Source organism: Crassostrea angulata, chromosome 1 (assembly GCF_025612915.1).
Source record: "Crassostrea angulata isolate pt1a10 chromosome 1, ASM2561291v2, whole genome shotgun sequence".
NCBI classification, from domain to species: Eukaryota; Metazoa; Mollusca; class Bivalvia; order Ostreida; family Ostreidae; genus Magallana; species Magallana angulata.
The window spans coordinates 34,649,614-34,668,780 of record NC_069111.1 but is presented as its reverse complement, the minus strand read 5'-3'; the positions used below and the strand labels follow the sequence as shown (position 1 = coordinate 34,668,780).

Sequence of the window (19,167 nt, the reverse complement as noted above, 5' to 3'; positions counted from 1 at the left end):
TTACAATGCAGCTGTTATGCTTAAATCTGAAGTCACATATTTGACGTGGATTTACGCGACCCACATTGCCTGTAATGTACAGCACAGGTAAAGTAACAACAACAAGCAGCAGCGGGATAAACGGTAAATCACACCGTCGCGGTGTCATCACGGTCGCAATCCATACCGCGATCAAAAACCGCGATGATGTATCGCGGGAACGGTAAAAATACCGTGACGGTAACGCGGGCCAATACGGGATCTGCGTTGCCTGTACTGTATTATCACGCAATCCATTCATACTTAAAGTTTTAACGTGATAAAATACGAAAAGGTCGATTTGAAACAATTGTGGAAAATGTAATTTTTTGAAAAAACACTTACAGCAAAAATCGATGTCACTGGAAACTATAATCAGAGTACATGTTTGATTTCTGACCTGTAGAATGGTTTATCAATCATCTTTCAGACCCCGAGCATGAATTGTGTGATATGGGAAAAAGTAAAACAAAAGATTTTCAAGAATAAATAATCCTTTATTGCCATAACATGTACAAATATGCATTACGTGCAAGTACAATGAATTGTCATTTTTAAATAATTAGATTTCTAACTAAATGCCACTTGAGTTATTACTACGAGGTATTTCTTGCAGTTATTATTTGCCATCATAACAGAAAATTTAGTAAATATGGGTGCTATAGACAGCTGTGATTATTTCAAAATGCATGCATAATAAAATTATCAAACAGTAGTTCCATAATGTTTATTAAAAATTGATGATTTTTTTTATATCACCCATAGCATAGTATTTCATAGACCAATAGTGCATAACATATTGAAACTGAACAAAGATGACATTTGCATAAAAAAAAATAAAGAGTAAATTGTGAGTTATCGGGGTGGAGCAATTGTTTTTCCCACATTCCTGGTTGTCTATGGTACAAGACGATTTAATGTGTAATGCTTACTCCCAATCTATGTGATCAAGTGCAAAATTTCCGGTGGTTTTCCTTTTAAAATTCGGGTGGTGAGAAGTTAATTGTTGTCGTAAGGTTAACACCCAAGGGTTTACGCAGTCCATAGTTTCCTGGCCCGCTTTTCGGAACAATTTTGTTGTTTACCCACTTCATTTTTTTCTACAGAGAAGATAACTGATAACAACATGGCGTGTGTTTATGATATCCCATCATGCATACATAATTTCAAACGTAAAGATAAGAACTTTAATGTCAGTCTATGAACTGTTTTTCTATATCCGCCATTAGCTCCTCTTCTGAAACGTCGTACTTTGGAATACTTCTGGAGAAAACAACAGATAAAAATGTCTAGATTAGGAATTCATGTAATCACAGATACTCATTTTAGTGCATATATGTTTGTAAATATGGGAATAAAAAAGGGAAAGATGGTGCTTATTAATACAAAGAATTTGTCATTCTGCAGAAAACTGCGTGTGAGACCTCTCTCTCTCTCTCTCTCTCTCTCTCTCTCTCCCTCTCTCTCTCTCTCTCTCTCTCTCTCTCTCTCTCTCTCTCTGGTACATTGCTTTGCATTCATCGGTCAATGTTTAAATTAGATACCACATGCCAACAATTACTTGACGGACAGTCATATTTCTACTTATCTACCACGTGAAGCGACTGATCTCTATCAATATTAAGGTTAAAGTGTACATGCCAAATTATCATATAATATTGAGAACCATGGTCTTGACATCCTAGAGACTGGCATTGACATACGGATAACCTTTGATTTGAATTGAATTAAATTGATGCGGGTTTTTTTTCATAACTTCAAATAAAACCTAGCTGAATGATATACTAGCTGTCCCATACTGTCCCAGCTTATTAGCAAAACAAAGGTCACCAAGTTTCTCGAAGAACCAAATTCATTTGCATTGTCAGCACATGTATATTACTAAAACCGATTTGGTTTGACTTTTCCGATCGCGTCGCGTTCAACTTTTTCAGCTACGTCATACATAAACAATACCCGCACCTTAACCACAGTTTTTCATTGGTGGATTCAGCTTACCGCTGATTGGCTGCTGGTTAACTAAGACTAAATTATGCACGGACAGAACAACAACATATCAGAGAAAGAAAAATTCACATGGGTACTCGTGACTGTCGAAATTGGGCTATTTTTCGAAAGTGTACACTTGTGATAAAACAATACATACGGTACATAACATATATAGCTGTAGCTCTGTGTATAAATTTTGGGTTAGAAAATATAAAGCTACAGTGCATACAATACTTACATGTACAAAAAAACTTTACGGCAATTTGCCGCGTATAAAAATAACACTATTTTTTAAAAATATTTACATCATACCATACCACATTTTGCGCAAATAATCCATTTAAATAATTCTTCATTTAGTTTACTACTGTTAATAATTGTAGCTTTACCCGCCCCAAACTTAACCGTACTCGGAAAGCGGATCAAGAACTGTATTTTTTATTTATGTAAACAAACCAGTGTTCATGTATGGAGCGGGTGATCGGGGGTTCAGTCACAGGTAAAATAAAGAAATCTGCAGTAAATGGTTTGTGGATATTTTAGTATATATATTTACACCGAAAGTGATAGGGCAACAGAAGAGAAACGAATCGGACACTTGCCTAATGAAGACGCACATGTACAAACCTCCTTGCACTCTCCACTTCCGTCTCGTTCTTTCACACCATCGTTCAATACTTTTATTGACTGTCGATTGCCGATCGAAAGGTGTAGAAATCGAGGAATTCATACCTATCACTTTGACTGGCAAGTAGGTAATACATGTGCATTATACATTTACGGTATTTACATGAAATGAACGCTTAGCACATGCAACTTTTAAATATTATATTTTTTATAACGCCGTACTCTGGACCGTAGCTTGAGGCTATGGTTTAACGCCCATTTACACAGAGAGAGAGAGAGAGAGAGAGAGAGAGAGAGAGAGAGAGAGAGAGAGAGAGAGAGAGAGTGAGTTTAGCACAGAATTTAAACATACGGGATAGTCGATTTTGAACGAATAATATTGGGGGGGGGGGGGGAATAAACTGTTCTGAGAAATCCTTCAGCTCTGGCATTGCATAAGCGTATACTGATAACTCGGCCTAAAAATAGGAGTTAACCAATCATATGATCGTGACGCTATAGGAAAAGTCAAACCAAATCGGTTTTGATAATAAATCGAAGGTAGTTTTACTTTATAAAGCTTTTTCGGATGCAACCTTAATGTCTAGTGTACGCCATACGACCCAAAAAATGATTACAGCAAAAGGAGGAAGCGGATGCAGTTTTAAACATCCCGCGGGTCTATTCAAAATAGCTTACATTGCTGTATAAATTCTCAAGGCCGATAAACTGCAGTCATTCATGCGTTATTGTCACTATATAAATTATAATTATCTAAAGTAAATAACAGATGATTTGGCAAATATCCGAAAATCCTGTTCAAAATTGTGGGTCTCTTTTATTTAACAAATATACAAACAATATCGCACAGGGGGTGTCAGACTTTCGTGATATTTTTCGTAGGTTCAGGCGATTCAAAGAAACGTTTGAAAGGATGAAAGCAGAACGACATCTTGATAATACTTATTATATAATTAGGTTACATAAGACATTTTGCTAACGCACGGCCCTGAATGAATGATCGACAAATGATGTTTTAAAAAGTCGTTTAACTGACAATTGCACAAATAAGTAGTGCTTCGAGGTTACGATAGTTCAATGTCCCAGTTAAATCCCCTCTTTTAACAACAAATCGCTTAGTCACTAAGTTATTCACATTTCAAGATTTCCCTTCCCCGCCCTTTTATCGTCTTTGTGGGTCATAAAATGGGGGGGGGGGGGGGTGTTTGGTCACCAAACTGCAGAACTAAAGCTCTACGAGTAACTCTACCGTCAACCCTTTCTCGTAGAGCTACAGGTCTGCATCTATTGTCCACCTAGCACTCAAAGATCCTTGCAGAATGAACAGAAAACCCTTGGCCAGGATAATGTCATCCTTCAATTATCTATAAACCCACCACCAATCCCCCAAAAATAATAATAACTAAAATAAAATCATGACTTTATACAAGTTTATAATGACTATCAGCTTGCCTAAATTCTCCGAAAAAAATAATTACTTACTTTTGTTTCTGGAGGGAAGGAGTTTGATACAAATCGTCTGCCAAGTCGGTATGTCTATTCTGTTTTGTGTAATCTGAAAGAAAAAGGAAACATCAATCTCTTCAAAAACATTCCCCTGCACATTGACTTGAGATAATTATAACAATCATGATGTTTTTAAATGAAATGGATTCTACTTTGCTCTGCCTTCCAAATTTTGGCCTTACAATATTATGATAGCTTTACAGACTAAACCTTTGGTAGCCAAAATTCCAAAGAGCAATTCCTTTGTCTCTAACTTCTGACCCAATCCTAAACAATTAGGGTCAAATTTTCAGGATTGTGGGTATAAGCCAGACCATAATGTCTATGTAGGACTGATTGTTCCCGTTTTAGTCAGGATACAGTTTTACATGTCTTGTATTTTTGAAATTCCCTCCGATGGATAACTCTTTGTTTAAGCTCTCCACTCTTCTCACTAAAATTTTGATCTTATATTTTCTGAAAGTTTGGTTTGCTTTTTAGTGTATCGATTTGTAAGACCTTTTTATATTTCATTATATTCAGTTATATTTATTTCGCTTTGAACTATTTTAATTAGAGCTTGGACTTTGGGTAGTTGTGTCAAACGGCAATGTGACGCAGGCCTGTCTATTCCATTGTAGGCCATTTAGCCTTGGCTCTTTGAAATCAACAAGATTTGTTTGGCTTTTGAGCAAAGACTACGCAATCTGTGTATATTTCACTTGAAACCAGGGTCAATTTCAACTTTTTTATTCAAGAAATAGATAGTTACATCCTACCGTATGTCCAAGGTCTTGCTAAAATGGTTCTATTTTCGTCACGCTAGCTAAACTGGCTAAGGGCCTTATGTTTAGGATTTTTTCTTCCGCGAACCAAGAATTTATAATTATTTTTTAAATAAATTGTTTGTTTGAATACTTTTGATTATTATAGAAAGATAATTAAACGAAATAGTATTATGAGTTTATAAAATGAGTTTCAGTCCTCAGCAATTTGGTGACGTGTTAACATAAGGGAGGGGTTGGTTGGCATTTAGGAAAGATGCCATTTGAACATCAAACTGTATAAGGTTTGTTGACTTCGGAGTTCAATAACATTAGCATCTTAGTAAGCCGGGTTTAATTTTGCTTATAAAAAAATACACACAAAACCTTGAAGACACAAAAGGCTTTTAAACTTACAATGGTGACGTATCCCTACACTGATGATCGTAAAATGTTATGACCTTGAAGTCAAATTTGTAAACAATGGATTGGTATGCCTACTCAACAATCCGCTGGTTTTTGACAAGATAGACTTATACAGATGACAAAGGTCGGCTCAAAGTCGCCATTGTAGTTGTCCCGATAAGATCAACCGACTTTGGCATTCATAGTATCACTGGATCAAGATTTGTATGTCTGCGGTGGGGCATGCGTTTGTTAATTCACAGTGCTATGTACTAACTACTAACATGACTAACATGCACTGATCAAATAGCCGTAAAACGCTTTCTTGTTTTGTGAAAAAATTAGGCTGAAATTGACCAGCCATGTTTTGTCATAGCTAAAGAGTATTAGATGAATATATTATTTTCATTTCGCAGAAAGCGATATTGCTTTCATTTGTACAAAATACTATTCGCAGTCCTATATTTTCGACTCTAGGAATTGACGAAATCGCAGAAATATATAACTCTGGTATTGTGACAAAGTATATTTTCTGACACGTATTTGAAGACTCTTGTTACAAAAAAAGCTTTTTCCCCTGTAAATTTAATGATATGAATTTTACGAATTGTATTTAACCAGAAAATAAAAAACACTTTAATTCAACCTCATTAGGTACAATATGCTTACCAGGTGTCATGGAAAATATCTCTCTTTTTTGTACCTGTAAAAGAAAAATCACATTAACATTTATCTGGATAACTTCTTAACTAATTTAAATGACATTTATTGAACCATATAGAGTAATATTAAAATAAAGTACACATTAAAAAAAATTCTTTCAAGTTCTGAAGCATTTATGACGTTATTGTATGGAAAAAAAACACATTTTAAAAAAGATTTTTTTTTCAAGTTCTAGTATAATAATAACAGGAGACAGTATTTATAAAAGGAAATGGTGAAATATTAATTAATGGATGCCTCCGACTTTATTTTAGCAAAAACCCAAAATAGGCACAGTAAAAATCTATTTTCAACAGTTTGTGGGGTTTCTTTGTTGTAAATCAAACGTTTTCCTTGATATAGCACGAAAAGTATATATAACCATTGATTTTTTCTAACCATTGATTCATGAGTGGAGTTGCTCCCCTTTATTCTACAATGAATTTCATTGATAACTAGCCTGTCACTTTGAAATTTTAAAATTTGATGTCAACTTTTATTGCCTATTAAGGGCCAATTTCCGACGCAACTACTCAGGAAAGTATCGTAAGTTCTTACGGCCCAGATTATCCCATTCTCTGGCCCACCTTAGTCCCTTTATTCAAAGTCAGGTATTGGTTTTTCAATCAAACCATAAATAACACTTTCTGAAATTCATGACACGGTTTTTTTTAAATAATGGTCTTATTTTTTCAAAGCATGCTGAAATTCTACTACTTTGAGAAGAAAAATAACCTCATCCGCCGCTGTCTTCTTACATTAGACACAAAAAATATTTGCCCGAGCGACCTAAATTGCCCGAGCGACCCAAATAACTCACAAAGGTTAGGGGTATTTTTGAGTTTTGTGAGTAGTTTTGACATCATTTCTAAGTACTTTACCTGTGAGCTAGCATTGGCAGCTTTGAACTTGGAAACATCAAAACTTTCTACACTTCCACGCTGAAAAAAAAAAGAAAAAAGTTTTTAATAGATTTTACTTTTTGAAAAAGCTTTTATAAAGCTACTGTATTTGTGTGCCTTATGTGTTGTTGTTTCTTCATCAAAGCAATAAAGTTAATTTTTTTTCTAAAAATATCACGATTCAATCCAAATTTATCATGGTAATTTCCTATATATAACATAATTATTTATTCTCCGAGTTGGATAAATAACGCCCCTTTTGAAATATTCACGTGATTTCGCAAGTTTATCAGAGGAAAAACAGAAATAGGATCATTTTTGTAAGCACTGATTCATTCCACGAAAACACAACAGAGAAAAAATATAAATAGGACCCCCATTATTGTATGCAGGTCTGCAAATAGAATGTTTTCATTACCACTAGGTGTATTGACAAAGGAGCTCGATCAGGGTATCAAGGGTAACCGTAACTTCAATTGATTTTCCGTGTTTCTCTTCAGGCATACCTTTAAGCCCAATACCATGACAATAATTATCAACAAACAACTCCAATTAATAATCCATCACAACAAGTACCCCGGGTCCGTAACAGCTCATGAGATACAACATCTCAACCAATATAGTATCTCAACGAACGGTTGATTAAGGTAAAATCAAAATGTGTGCATGTGACACATTGCATACCGTTCTTTTAGTGAACGGTGCTCCTGAATCCCAAGAACTACACTATTTGAAGGTATTTTCTCCCTAACACACATACATGTGTGTGTATATATTGTTATTTTGAAAAGCGTAATTACATGTTAAAAGGAAAAAAAAAGTTTACAATGAGTTTACATTACCAAAGTGTTTAGAAAAGTCTGATATTTTTTTCGTAATACTTCCCCCATGTCCCGATAAAGATTCCAGTTTTCATTGTACATGTAGTCCGATATTCGAGCAAATTTGAGAAGTGACGTATTAATAAAGAATTCATATTTCTTATTTTTGCTTATATAGATTTCAACTTTGCTTCGTGTGGATGTATGTACGCGTATATTTCAAAGAAAGGTGGCAAAACTTGAGACTCTTTAAAAATGCAAGAAAAGAATACAACTTTTATTTTTATCATAGTTACGGATACATTGAAAAAAAATTATATTCTACAAATAAAAAAAAAATACAGATTCGATCGTTAACCAGATCAATGGAATATTCCCCAAAGTCAATAACAATACAGAAATACAGCCGTTAAGAAGCAATTTGCTACCGGTACTAGTGTATATATCAATTAAATAAACCTTGAAACTGACCAAAAGAAGACAATAAGAGATAGGCCTACCGATGATGATTGGGGATTGAATCGTCTCCTATCAGCGTCCATGGCCCACAAGGAACGTCAAGAAAACACAAGAGACCTATACAACGGACCCGCATAGAATTGTGCACGTATTGATTTATCGTCACAAGTTTTAGCCAATATTGCTGTTGCATGTATATTTACAGCTATGGACCAATTTCTCCCCAATTAATGTGCTTACAAACCTGTTAGTTAATTACCTTCGCAGGCTTATGTCTAACATTGATTTTTAGACTACTTCGATTTTATTATTATAAAAATTATGAAAATAATATCGAAAGTGACCCTTTCGCAACAGCCCGCGATACCCCCCCCCCCCTCCCCACTGGACAAAGCATTCTTTTGTAACCTTTAAAAAGGGAATGGGTTTTATAAAAAAAAATTCTCATGGGTGGGTCTTTTGCAACCGAAAATGCCTTTTTTCTTTTGAAAATAAAAAATTCTTATTAATGGATGTTGAGGGGACATACGTAAACTGCATACGAGTTGTATATTTAACGTCGTAAAAATTATGACACTAGTTAGTGCTTATGCAAATCAATATAAGTGATGGTTTCATTTTTCTTTATTGATTAATATTGATTTCTTTATAGCAAAGGAAGCACCCTGCACACTAAGTTATAATTTGAGCCTATAACTGGATATCTTATCCCGAATCTGATATTGCAAAGTCAATAGTTTCTAGTTTTAAAAAAAAAAATCTAACATCTGTTTTGCAAGCTGACCTTTGGTCTGATAAGTGTTATACTCGGGGAGATTTTCTGTAATTCATCAGACATTGAAAAAACAAGTGTTGTGTAATTATCCAGATGAGAATTGACAACTTGATGTATGTTATAATATTACCCTGGCACTTGTTACACAAAAACCGTGCAAAGATGGCAGAAAATGTGTTTGCTTTTCTGAACTCCCACAGAGTGAGAGAACAAAAAGTAGACTACCCGTGCTGTACATTGTCGCATTTGTTTGAATCTCGTCATTACTCCGAATAAACAATCACTAAATGGCGTTGCCTCCAGAAAGTTGATATCCATGAATGTTCATGCATGCGTTTTAAAACTCGGCTATTGGCATTGATATTCTAAACTATACACTCAACAAAATGACACTCTCGTGTCTCTCAAAGACTGCTATGAGGAAACAAACCCCTTGCGGGGTAGGAATTTGTACTCTCTTAATTTTGTATTCATCCGCAGCGTAATTTGAGAACTGTGGCCCGAGATTCCGGCATTCTGTGTTCCAAGTACGGGCCAGAGTTTTATTAATTTTTGGTCTTTTGGTTCAGATTCTATGGAAATATAAGGAATTACAACATCACATAATCATAAGAAAATAATTCGAAAGATTCGTTTTGTTGCTTATGAAAGATAAAAATGCTTTGGTGCTGATCGTGATTGATGAATATTACATGTATATGATAATTTTATGAATTGGTTTATAACAAAATGGGCATATATGAATAAATTTCCGGAAGAAATAAGTTCACTTAGCTTGGCGTCCATTTTTTTAATCAGTAACACTTATAAAAACACCAAAACAACCTTTAAAAAAATCCTTTGTTTAATATAAAGATTGTACGAAACCAAAAAAAAAAAAATTGACACAATACACTTAATTTTATTTTTAGTCTCTTTGATATCACAAACAAATGCATTTCTTTCCTTCTTGAATTTTCTGTTCCAACCCTCTAATTAACCTAAGGAAGAGTGCACTATACGTATCGATGCATTAAGTAGATAAATTGATGCTGCAAATGCTTCGAATACTTTGTGGTCGACGCATTGCTCTAGTATAGTGAAAAAATGCATTTCATAAGTATCGTATAAAAGTTTGAAATATCAGAGATGACGCATTGCCACTACAAGAATTGAATTGGGAGTTTGGGATTCTTCATTCTCGTTTATGACGAGTTCAATAACGGATTGATTAAAATATTGACCTTAAATTTCAGGGCAAAGAAAGGTTACGTAGGTACAAAGTTTTTTACAAGAAATCTTCACACGTCAACTTAGTTTAACTATACAATGTCTACGCATTGTGTCAAGAGAAGGGCTAGGGAAAATACCAAATAAATCAGTAAAAATTGTAGTTATTCAGGTATTCTTATAAGTTATGATCGATCAGCACGTTGGTCATTATCAGGTTTAATTAATTATTGAATTTAGTCACTCCACAATTGAGCAGGGTATGGATTTGTATCAATATCACAAATTATAGTCCCGGAAGAATCCAGCTCCAAATAACAACCAACGAATAATAAAATAATCCAATCTGGAAGGTCTTTATTTCAGGAAAAACACGAAGACTCTGTATATGGACAGGTAGACACGACTGTGTCCATGCAATCAATATATTCCGTATAATCTGCCAAGACAAGCAAAGATAGAAGAGATTGAAGAGGTACAGGGTACAGTAGGAGAGAGGACATCAATAATTCACATAGGACAAACTGTAACACACCTGCCTGGCTCTACGGCATATGTACTGACTATATACATGTATGGTAACTCTTGGGAGGCTTACACGTGTAGTTAGAGTTACTTGCATCCACGTGTTCAAAAATCAAATCAGAATTCCAAATATTTATTTTCTAAGATCAGCCATGACTGTGGACTCTTTTGGAAAAACTAGAAGAAGGATTGTTATAATCTATTAATTACCTAATCATATATGCATGTATATCGTTTGTAATCATATTTCCAAACTTCTATAGATTATATTCAATAAATAATACTGTATTCTTTTTTTATTTTACAAAACGTCTAGTTACTGGTAAATCATTATCATTGATAGATATAATAATGAGATTTTTTCTCTCCAAAAGTGTATGTCAATATCAAAACATTGTATGAGGAAATTTACTTTCAAGAATACATATACTTAAAAAATACATGTAATATAGCTGAGATTAGACATGGGCCAATTCTTTATTGCTGCCAATTTGTTTGTAAAATTAAAGAAAATTTGGGTTTGTAAAAATTGTTTTAAAATAACCTACTAAGGAAATAAAACGTTCATTTCTATTGGAATCTTTTCAAGGGTCAATACATGATCTAAAGTTATGGAGTATGGTCAAAACTATTTACTGCGTGCAACAATTAAGTGTCTTTTCAAATAAACCGTCGCTCTGATGATAGTATTCTGATAAAGTGGCTAAGTTCATATCAGTGAATGACAAGTTGTCATTTGCATGTATTCCTAAACATAAAATATCCTTAAGTTGGTAAACCCTGGTAAAATACGTATCTCTCCAGAAAATTTTGCATGACAAACCGGTTTGAGACTTTTTTTCCGGATTGCCTCAGTTCTGTACAATGAGATTTACTGTGCACAATGTTTGACCCTTGGCTTTTTGGGTTCTTACCAGAAACATTATTTTATTTGGTTACTATTATATAAATAGTGCCTGTTTGGGAGGGTAACAGTTGAAATTGACACCCCGAGAAAACCATTGTCAACCGACGCGAAGCGGAGGTTGACAATGGTTTTCGAGGGGTGTCAATTTCAACTGTTATCCTCCCAAACAGGCACTATTTATTTTGTTATACTGAATGTCTTTTTTAAAATTTTTAAGAAAATTTTACTGCTTTTATATAGGAATAACGTGAATTCTACAGCGAACCGTACGCGCATAATTTTCGCGCATGTAATATTTTTTAATGTTACCCGTTGCCAAGTGCGTTGCTAACGCTGAGGGTAATAGTAATTATTATTAACTGCGTCTTAACCAATCAGATTTCAGTATTTAACATGAAAGTATAACAATACTTTTTGTTATGCTTTGTGACAAAATTTCATAAGCCTCTTACATGTAATAACCCAGAATCGATTAATCACCGAACGGTAGCAGTTTCGCATTTCATCTGAAAACGAAATAAGCAATGACGTCGACAGATTATGCGAGAATTAAACGTAATTGTTCAAAACGAAGAGTTTTCCCTTCCCTTGTAAAGTAATATAGGCCCGATGCATAAGCGTAACTGTTAAATATGCGTCTCGTTTTAAAACATATCAAACTTTTAGCAAGCTTAAAGAATATCTGCTAAGTGAAATGAATTTACAGAATAACAGTAAGAACTCTTATTTGAATTCATGACATCTATCTATGAACAGTTCTATATAGTGTTCCAAATGGATATACATGGCATTGACGCTCCTATGTCCTAAATGGGAATTGGGATCGCTTTGATTTGGTACGTCCAAAAAAAATACAGTTAAAATATAACACACATAATGGCACCATATTATACATGTCTGTAGAGTGCTCTACAACCACGGCCATTTCACACAGAATGACGTAAATCTATTTACGCGGTCAGCAATGCGTTTTGATTACCAGATTCAATGTACAGTGATCGGAACACTAGTACAATGTGGATATCATAACATGTGGATATCAATCAAATTAAAGAACAATTGTTTTTGAAAGACATCCAAATAAAATATGTAGGTTCCAAAGAGCAGATCGAAAAACAACACTAAAAAAAATTATATATTCTATAGAACTAGATGTGTCGGTGGAATTGTTTATTAACTGTCAATTCAACAAGGAACGGTTCCATTGATCTTCAACTGTCAGTGCAAATACTAACTCTATTGGCCTTCATAGCCAAACAGTCCAGGATACATTTTTAGATGCGTCTTATCAAATGAATTTGAATACGAAGCGGAGGGAAGAGACGATAGATTTCACAGAGCGATACTGTACCATGGATGCAGATGTCAATATTCATTTTTAGTGGATTTTCAAACACGTGTATAAACACTGATCTCGATTCAGGAGAAACAACGATTGCCCACAATACATGGAACCCCCCCCCCCCCCACACTTTTGTTGCAAAGTTAAACCTAATCATTAGGCACATAGCATCACAGAGGGTTCAGCCCCCCCCCCCCCCCCCCCCACTTTTTCTCGCAGCAAACATAATTTTTTTTGAAATTTACCTTGAAATATTGAGAAGTTTGAGTCATAGGTATACCACCCCCCCCCCCCCCCCCCCCGCACGGATTAGGAATTTCATGATTGGGGGGGGGGGGAGGAAAATTGGAAGGTAAGAAATTTTTTAGAACTATAGGTCTATATGTATACTCCTATGAAATTTATCTTTAAAAGATGAAATATTGAGAAGTTAGAGTCATAGGTATACTAGCACCCCCCCCCCCCCCCCCCCCCCCCCCCACGGATTAGGAATTTCATGATTTTAGGAATTAGGTTTTGTCAAGATTTCTGAGGATTAGTCTGCCCCCCCCCCCCAAAAAAAAAAAAAAAAACTTTCAATTTGCTTCCGACACCACTGGGGTGATAAACACCCTAGACTCTAGTTAAGCAACAATTAAATCAAATTCATGTTTAATATTGTATTTAAAAAAGTTATAAAAAGCCAAATTTTGGGCTTATTTTATATAAACTCGTCCACACGAGAAAGGCATGTCACAACCCACCATAGATCTGGACAGTACACCAGTACAAAGTATAATCCTGTTATCATTTACATAAACAGTAAACTTAAACAGGGACTAATGAAATATATCAATAACATGCTGTCTTTGTTCCTTTGTATTGCCTATTGTGTGTACTCGATAGCAATGACAATTGCAACAAACCCCAACACCGTGCTTACATCGGGGCGCTCAACAGTACACGTGGATTCCTGACTTATATAAAAAAAAATACACACAAAAATTAAACATGTACATGTATAAGATGGCCAGGATCGGGATCATTTGTATAAATATTATTTTCCAACATTTGATACTTTCAATACTTTCATTGTTAAAACGAATGTATGACTAACTACCAGAGAGAGAGAGAGAGAGAGAGAGAGAGAGAGAGAGAGAGAGAGAGAGAGAGAGAGGGGGGGTTCAGACAGTCCAGAAAAAGGCTAAGATACCCAAGCCCGTTTCAACGTGTGAAAAGACTTGATTTCTAGCCCCCATGTCAAATGGGCTACAGTCCTTTCTGACATTTTGTTGACTTTAAATGTTTAAACCGCCATTCTTAATTCTCTATCGAGGTCAATCCATATCGGTGGCTGGGCCTTAATTGTCTTTGAATTTTGGTCCAGAAATCTCGAGCGTGATTAATGTTTATTTACCGACTTTAAAGGGGCTGATCATAGCCATTGAGGAGTGAAGATAACTTGGTTGCGTCTCTTAATTTAATTAAGCACAGGGTGTGTTTGTTTGTTGTTTGTATATGTGTGTACCATAAGTGTCGGAATTTCATATTATAGAGCTTCGTAGTTCAATTTAAAAATCCCTTGATTAAAAAACGGGCAAATGGGCAGGCGACGTATATATAAAGGAGACTTATAAAAATGAGCATGCTTTTACTTTAGTGGTTACGCAGGTAAATAAGATTAAAGCGGACCAAGCAATAAATAATTTAAACCTTTAATAACTTATGCACGCTTTTCTCTCCTGGTGGAAATATTTAGTCATTGAAAAACATTCCTTTGTACAAACCCCTCTTAAAAAATATACACTGGAGTGCATTTTAATGTACAGGTCTCGAAAGAATAGAATGGTCATTAAATTGCCTTTAAGAGATTTATTATATTCATTCCTCAAACCCCATAGGGAATGCTTTCTTGTCTCTATGAGTTGCTTAGTGTTGTAAAATGCCATGGTCTTGTTTTTTTATGAGAGTAAAAACTAAACAATGAAATTGGATGTTTTAAATGACAAACTATCAATTGATCCCCAAAGCGTGATAAAAAAAAACTGGCCCCCATTTCGCTTTATAAAATGAAAAACACCAATCTCTACTCTGAATCAAATAAGACTTTTTCTAAAGTATTGAGAAAAATACACGCATACTTGAATATTCTTTTTTAAATATTTGCATATCGTTATACCCGTTTGTGTTAATAGGTGGAATCCATTAGATTTCAAATTGCTTTGGGAAACTTGTCGAATGACTTGTATAACTTTCAAAGAACTGAGTTTATAATACTCTTGAAAAAAAAAAATGTATAACCCCAGGGTCTGATCCCGTTCCACCCACGATATCTTTTTTTGTAGAGGGAGAGGGAGTTGGGTGGTGCGCGGAGCACTTACTTTTTCCGGTAATTCCCATTCCTCGGGGTCCCTGTAGATGGTCTTTTGTCGGAGAAGTTCCGTCTGTCGGTACTGTTCCCGGAACTTCTTCTGGGCGTAAGTTTCGGGGAGATCTTCCGGGGGAGTGGGAAGTCGCGGGGGCAAGACGCTGTGCTGTATGTTTTGTTTCTTGTTATATTCGTTATTCTTCATTTCCTGGTTGTTGTTCTGCATGGAATCCTTCTTCCAACTGGAGTCCATGTCCAGATCGTTCGTGATATCACTATTCGTGTCCTTTTTTATGATGAATTTCGTTTTCGCGTTTCTCGGAGTATTGTTATTCACTGGAGAATCACTCCTCGCTGTCCTCTGCCCCTCCCGTCCCTGGTTCCCCCGGGGGTCATCTCGCTGCTGTTTCGACCCCCCATCATGAGGCTGATTCCCCGCCTCTGTACTTCCTCCAGAACCCATTATCCACGACTTTATTTATCAATAACTACACACATATTCCTCACGTAAAAAAAATGAAACCATACAAGAAACCTTTTAAAGACGCGCTCACATTTTATTTTAATGGCGAACAACCGATACTCTCCAGAACACTAAACTGAGGGCAATGCTGATTTAAATTAAGCCATATTAGAACATTTCCAAATGGCGCGCTGCCTATTCACATGCCTACTGCGGTATGTACATACAGTAAAGCCTCTTGACAATCTCAATCTTACAGTTCATTGGCTCGTAGACTCGGTTTATAAATAGTTCCACCAGGTTTCAATTACTCTCCTTATGTGAATGATATACATATTGATATTTACTGATAGACGATCGATGCGATTGCATTAAAACCGTGATTGACTAGAGAAATTGATATTCTTCTGAAGTTAAAAATGAGAGAGAGAGAGAGAGAGAGAGAGAGAGAGAGAGAGAGAGAGAGAGAGAGAGAGAGAGAGAGAGAGAGAAAGGGGAGAGAGAGAAAGGGGGAGAGGAGAGAGGGGGTTAACTGTATTAATTCGAAGGCGGTTCATTCTTAAAATATTTTACAGAATTGTCATTAATACGAATGACATTGTACATAACAAAAACTACCCCCCCCCCCCCCCCCCGCCGTGTCGATGCATTGCGCCCTGTCCGGATTGATTTTCTCTATTGATCATACAGCGAAAAACAAAAACAATTGCCAGCTTTACTTGTTAAAAATTGAAGAAAAAAATGATATCCAAAAAGCTCGGCTCTTAATGCTATAATCTAACATTTGTTTCGGCACGTTCTCTAATTTGCACCGCCGTGAATGCATTAAAAACAAAAATTCTAATTAACAAAAATCAATTAACGATCCAGAGAGTAATTCATCATGAAGCAAAATTCCCGCTTGACTGTACAATACCAGCGCTGTGGTCTATCCAATTCAAACATTTTAATGAATTGCACTTAAATTCAAAGTATCGATGAATAAAAATGCGCCCAAAGGTCATCATTGTAAATTGAATCCACTCAAGTACGTATATTACAAGGTTAAATAGAGGGGGATCATACAAAATAAGAAAATATAGAGCATATAACAATTCATTATTATAAGACGAATGTGATATATAATTCTAAAGTCTTTTCTACAATGTTCGCTGTTATACAATACATTTGATTCATTGGAAACTAAGAACTGAAAAAATGTCTGAACTAGTCCTTATTTTGTCATTTTCAAAGAGTAGTCCTTAATTAATAATGTCTAACTACTTTTTTAATATAGTAAAACTAATTGAAAGGATTTTTTCTACAATTTAGTCGCGACCTTCATGAATACGCGAATGAAAAATCAAAGAAAGCATTTTATTGCTTGAATATTTGCAAAATGGCGACGTTCACCTAGCTTTCATGAATTCACCAGTAAATACAAAATTTACAACATGATCCGCAACTAAATACAAAATTTACAACATGACAACTAGTTTTTATGTCGTAAATTTTGTATTTACTGCCACCCGGTAAATTAAAAAATTACAACATGACATAGCGAACAAGTGAAATGATTTTTTTTCATACCGGTATATAGTATCGAAACAGCGTTTTCTTTAAATGAGATGTGAAAATTATCATGACAGCCATTACTTCAATACAATACAGATCAATTTTCTCAAAGGCCATCTATTGCAATGGACGTATGTGAAACGCACTAATTTCTAGACATCAATTGTAAAAATATAGACATCAAAATTATTTTATAATTTATTATCAATTCTAAAACTTTTATGGTTATTTAGGAATTATGTCAGCTGAGAGATGTCATGTTGATGTTTGGACAAAATTGTTTCCAAATTAAAAACGGTTCACCATGCGCGATCCAGATTTTTTGTACGGGGGTGGGGGTGGGGGTTCCGACGGTTATTTGAGTTTGCAAGGAGAGTCTTGGGCATATTTAGGGTATATATTTTTATAATGTAAATTTAAAGAAATTTGAATTTTGCAGGAGAGGCCTGGACCCCCCCCCCTCCCCAGTCCCCTTTCTAGATTTACGCATGTGTTTTATATAAGTTTCGATTATAGATGCACCATGATAATTGAAACATATGACAATGCATTAAAACGTGCTAGGAACGCTCAAGTTCTCTGAACAAAATGTATTATACTTAATAAGACTGGATTTCAATTAGCAGTTGTGAAATAGATCGGCTACAAGACTTATTTACTGGGATTAAAAATAGTCAGTGATATTGACGACTCATCAAAAGGCCACATATGTATAGAATTTCATGTGATGAAAAGTCTGTAAACATGTTGCATCATGAGTAATTGCTGTCAGATGAATCTTATTCTTCGTCGGAACCCACGGGTTTTCTATCGGTTTCACTGCTTTCACTGCGAATAAAAACCTGTGTGTTCCGACGATGAATTTCATTATGTTCTTGAATGTGACGAACTAATTAATAAAGATTTAATGTTTCAATGAATATAATACAACGACAAATCTGTTCAAATTCTGTGGAATTTTGTCAAAATACAAACTGTATAGCATACATACACGCACGCATGCGCGTGCGTGTGTACATGTGTTATTTCTACGATCTATATTGTTGCATATAGACTGTACTCTGTGCCTTCGATCGTGTTTTTTTTCTCTATAAAACATTTCTTGTATAAGTATATATCGTATATTTCTCTTATATTTACCTCTGAGAAGTTTAATATATGTGTACATCTGTTTAGGTACACTTGAACTTATTCCTAATAAGAGACATTTAATAAATATCACAGTTTAGTAACTACCACTGTTTTTCACGCGTAAAATTCTTATTGTGATATAAACGTAATAAATCTGGCCGATACATAAATATGGGTCATCATAAAAATAGCATCTTCAATGCTGTTGGAGAAACTTCTGCACAGTTGTGAAAACATTGCTCAGACTTAATGAGAAAAACCTACACTAATGAAAACATTTTGATGTAATCAAAAAATATTTACATCATCTGTTTTGGGGGTCAATACGATGATTTAGGTACCCGAGAAGTACAATATTCAGCAAGCAAAATCTCTCTGATCATTTTTTTTTTATGTTAAATGAAATTACTTCTTTCGTGGAATTTGTAGTTTAGAATATTATCATCTATACAAAATTTTATCAAAGAAAAGTCAAAGGAGGTAAATGCACCTGTGTATTGTGTAGAATACTAGAGTATTAACTCGTTGTAACGAGATACTAACTCGTTGCAACGGGATAACTATAACTTACGAAAGCCCATTGAGTTCATTTTCGTAGGTAAAAAAAATTCGCGAATATAAACGCAAAACTTTCGTGAATAAACGCGTAAGTTTTGCGAATAAAGCGTAACTTTCGCGATATAACGCGTAATTTTTGCGAAAAAAAACGCGTTAGTTTTTCGAATAAACGCGTAAGTTTCGC

General features: G+C 35.1%; 1 protein-coding gene across 2 annotated transcripts; it reads right to left on the bottom strand.

Moving 5' to 3' along the window:
• Positions 1 to 494: 494 nt before the first annotated feature.
• LOC128162452 (uncharacterized) lies at positions 495 to 15,982 on the bottom strand. Of its 2 annotated transcripts, none has more exons than XM_052825665.1 (5): positions 15,291 to 15,982; positions 6,872 to 6,931; positions 5,958 to 5,991; positions 4,117 to 4,189; positions 495 to 1,281 (listed from the first exon to the last, which is right to left on the bottom strand). In XM_052825665.1, the coding sequence occupies exons 1-5, from the start codon at positions 15,738 to 15,740 to the stop codon at positions 1,212 to 1,214; spliced, it is 687 nt and encodes a 228-aa protein (XP_052681625.1). In that variant the 5' UTR covers positions 15,741 to 15,982; the 3' UTR covers positions 495 to 1,211. The 2 variants fall into 2 exon arrangements, with proteins under 2 accessions (XP_052681625.1, XP_052681632.1); XM_052825672.1 differs by lacking the exon at positions 15,291 to 15,982 and adding an exon at positions 8,214 to 8,345.
• Positions 15,983 to 19,167: the final 3,185 nt, after the last annotated feature.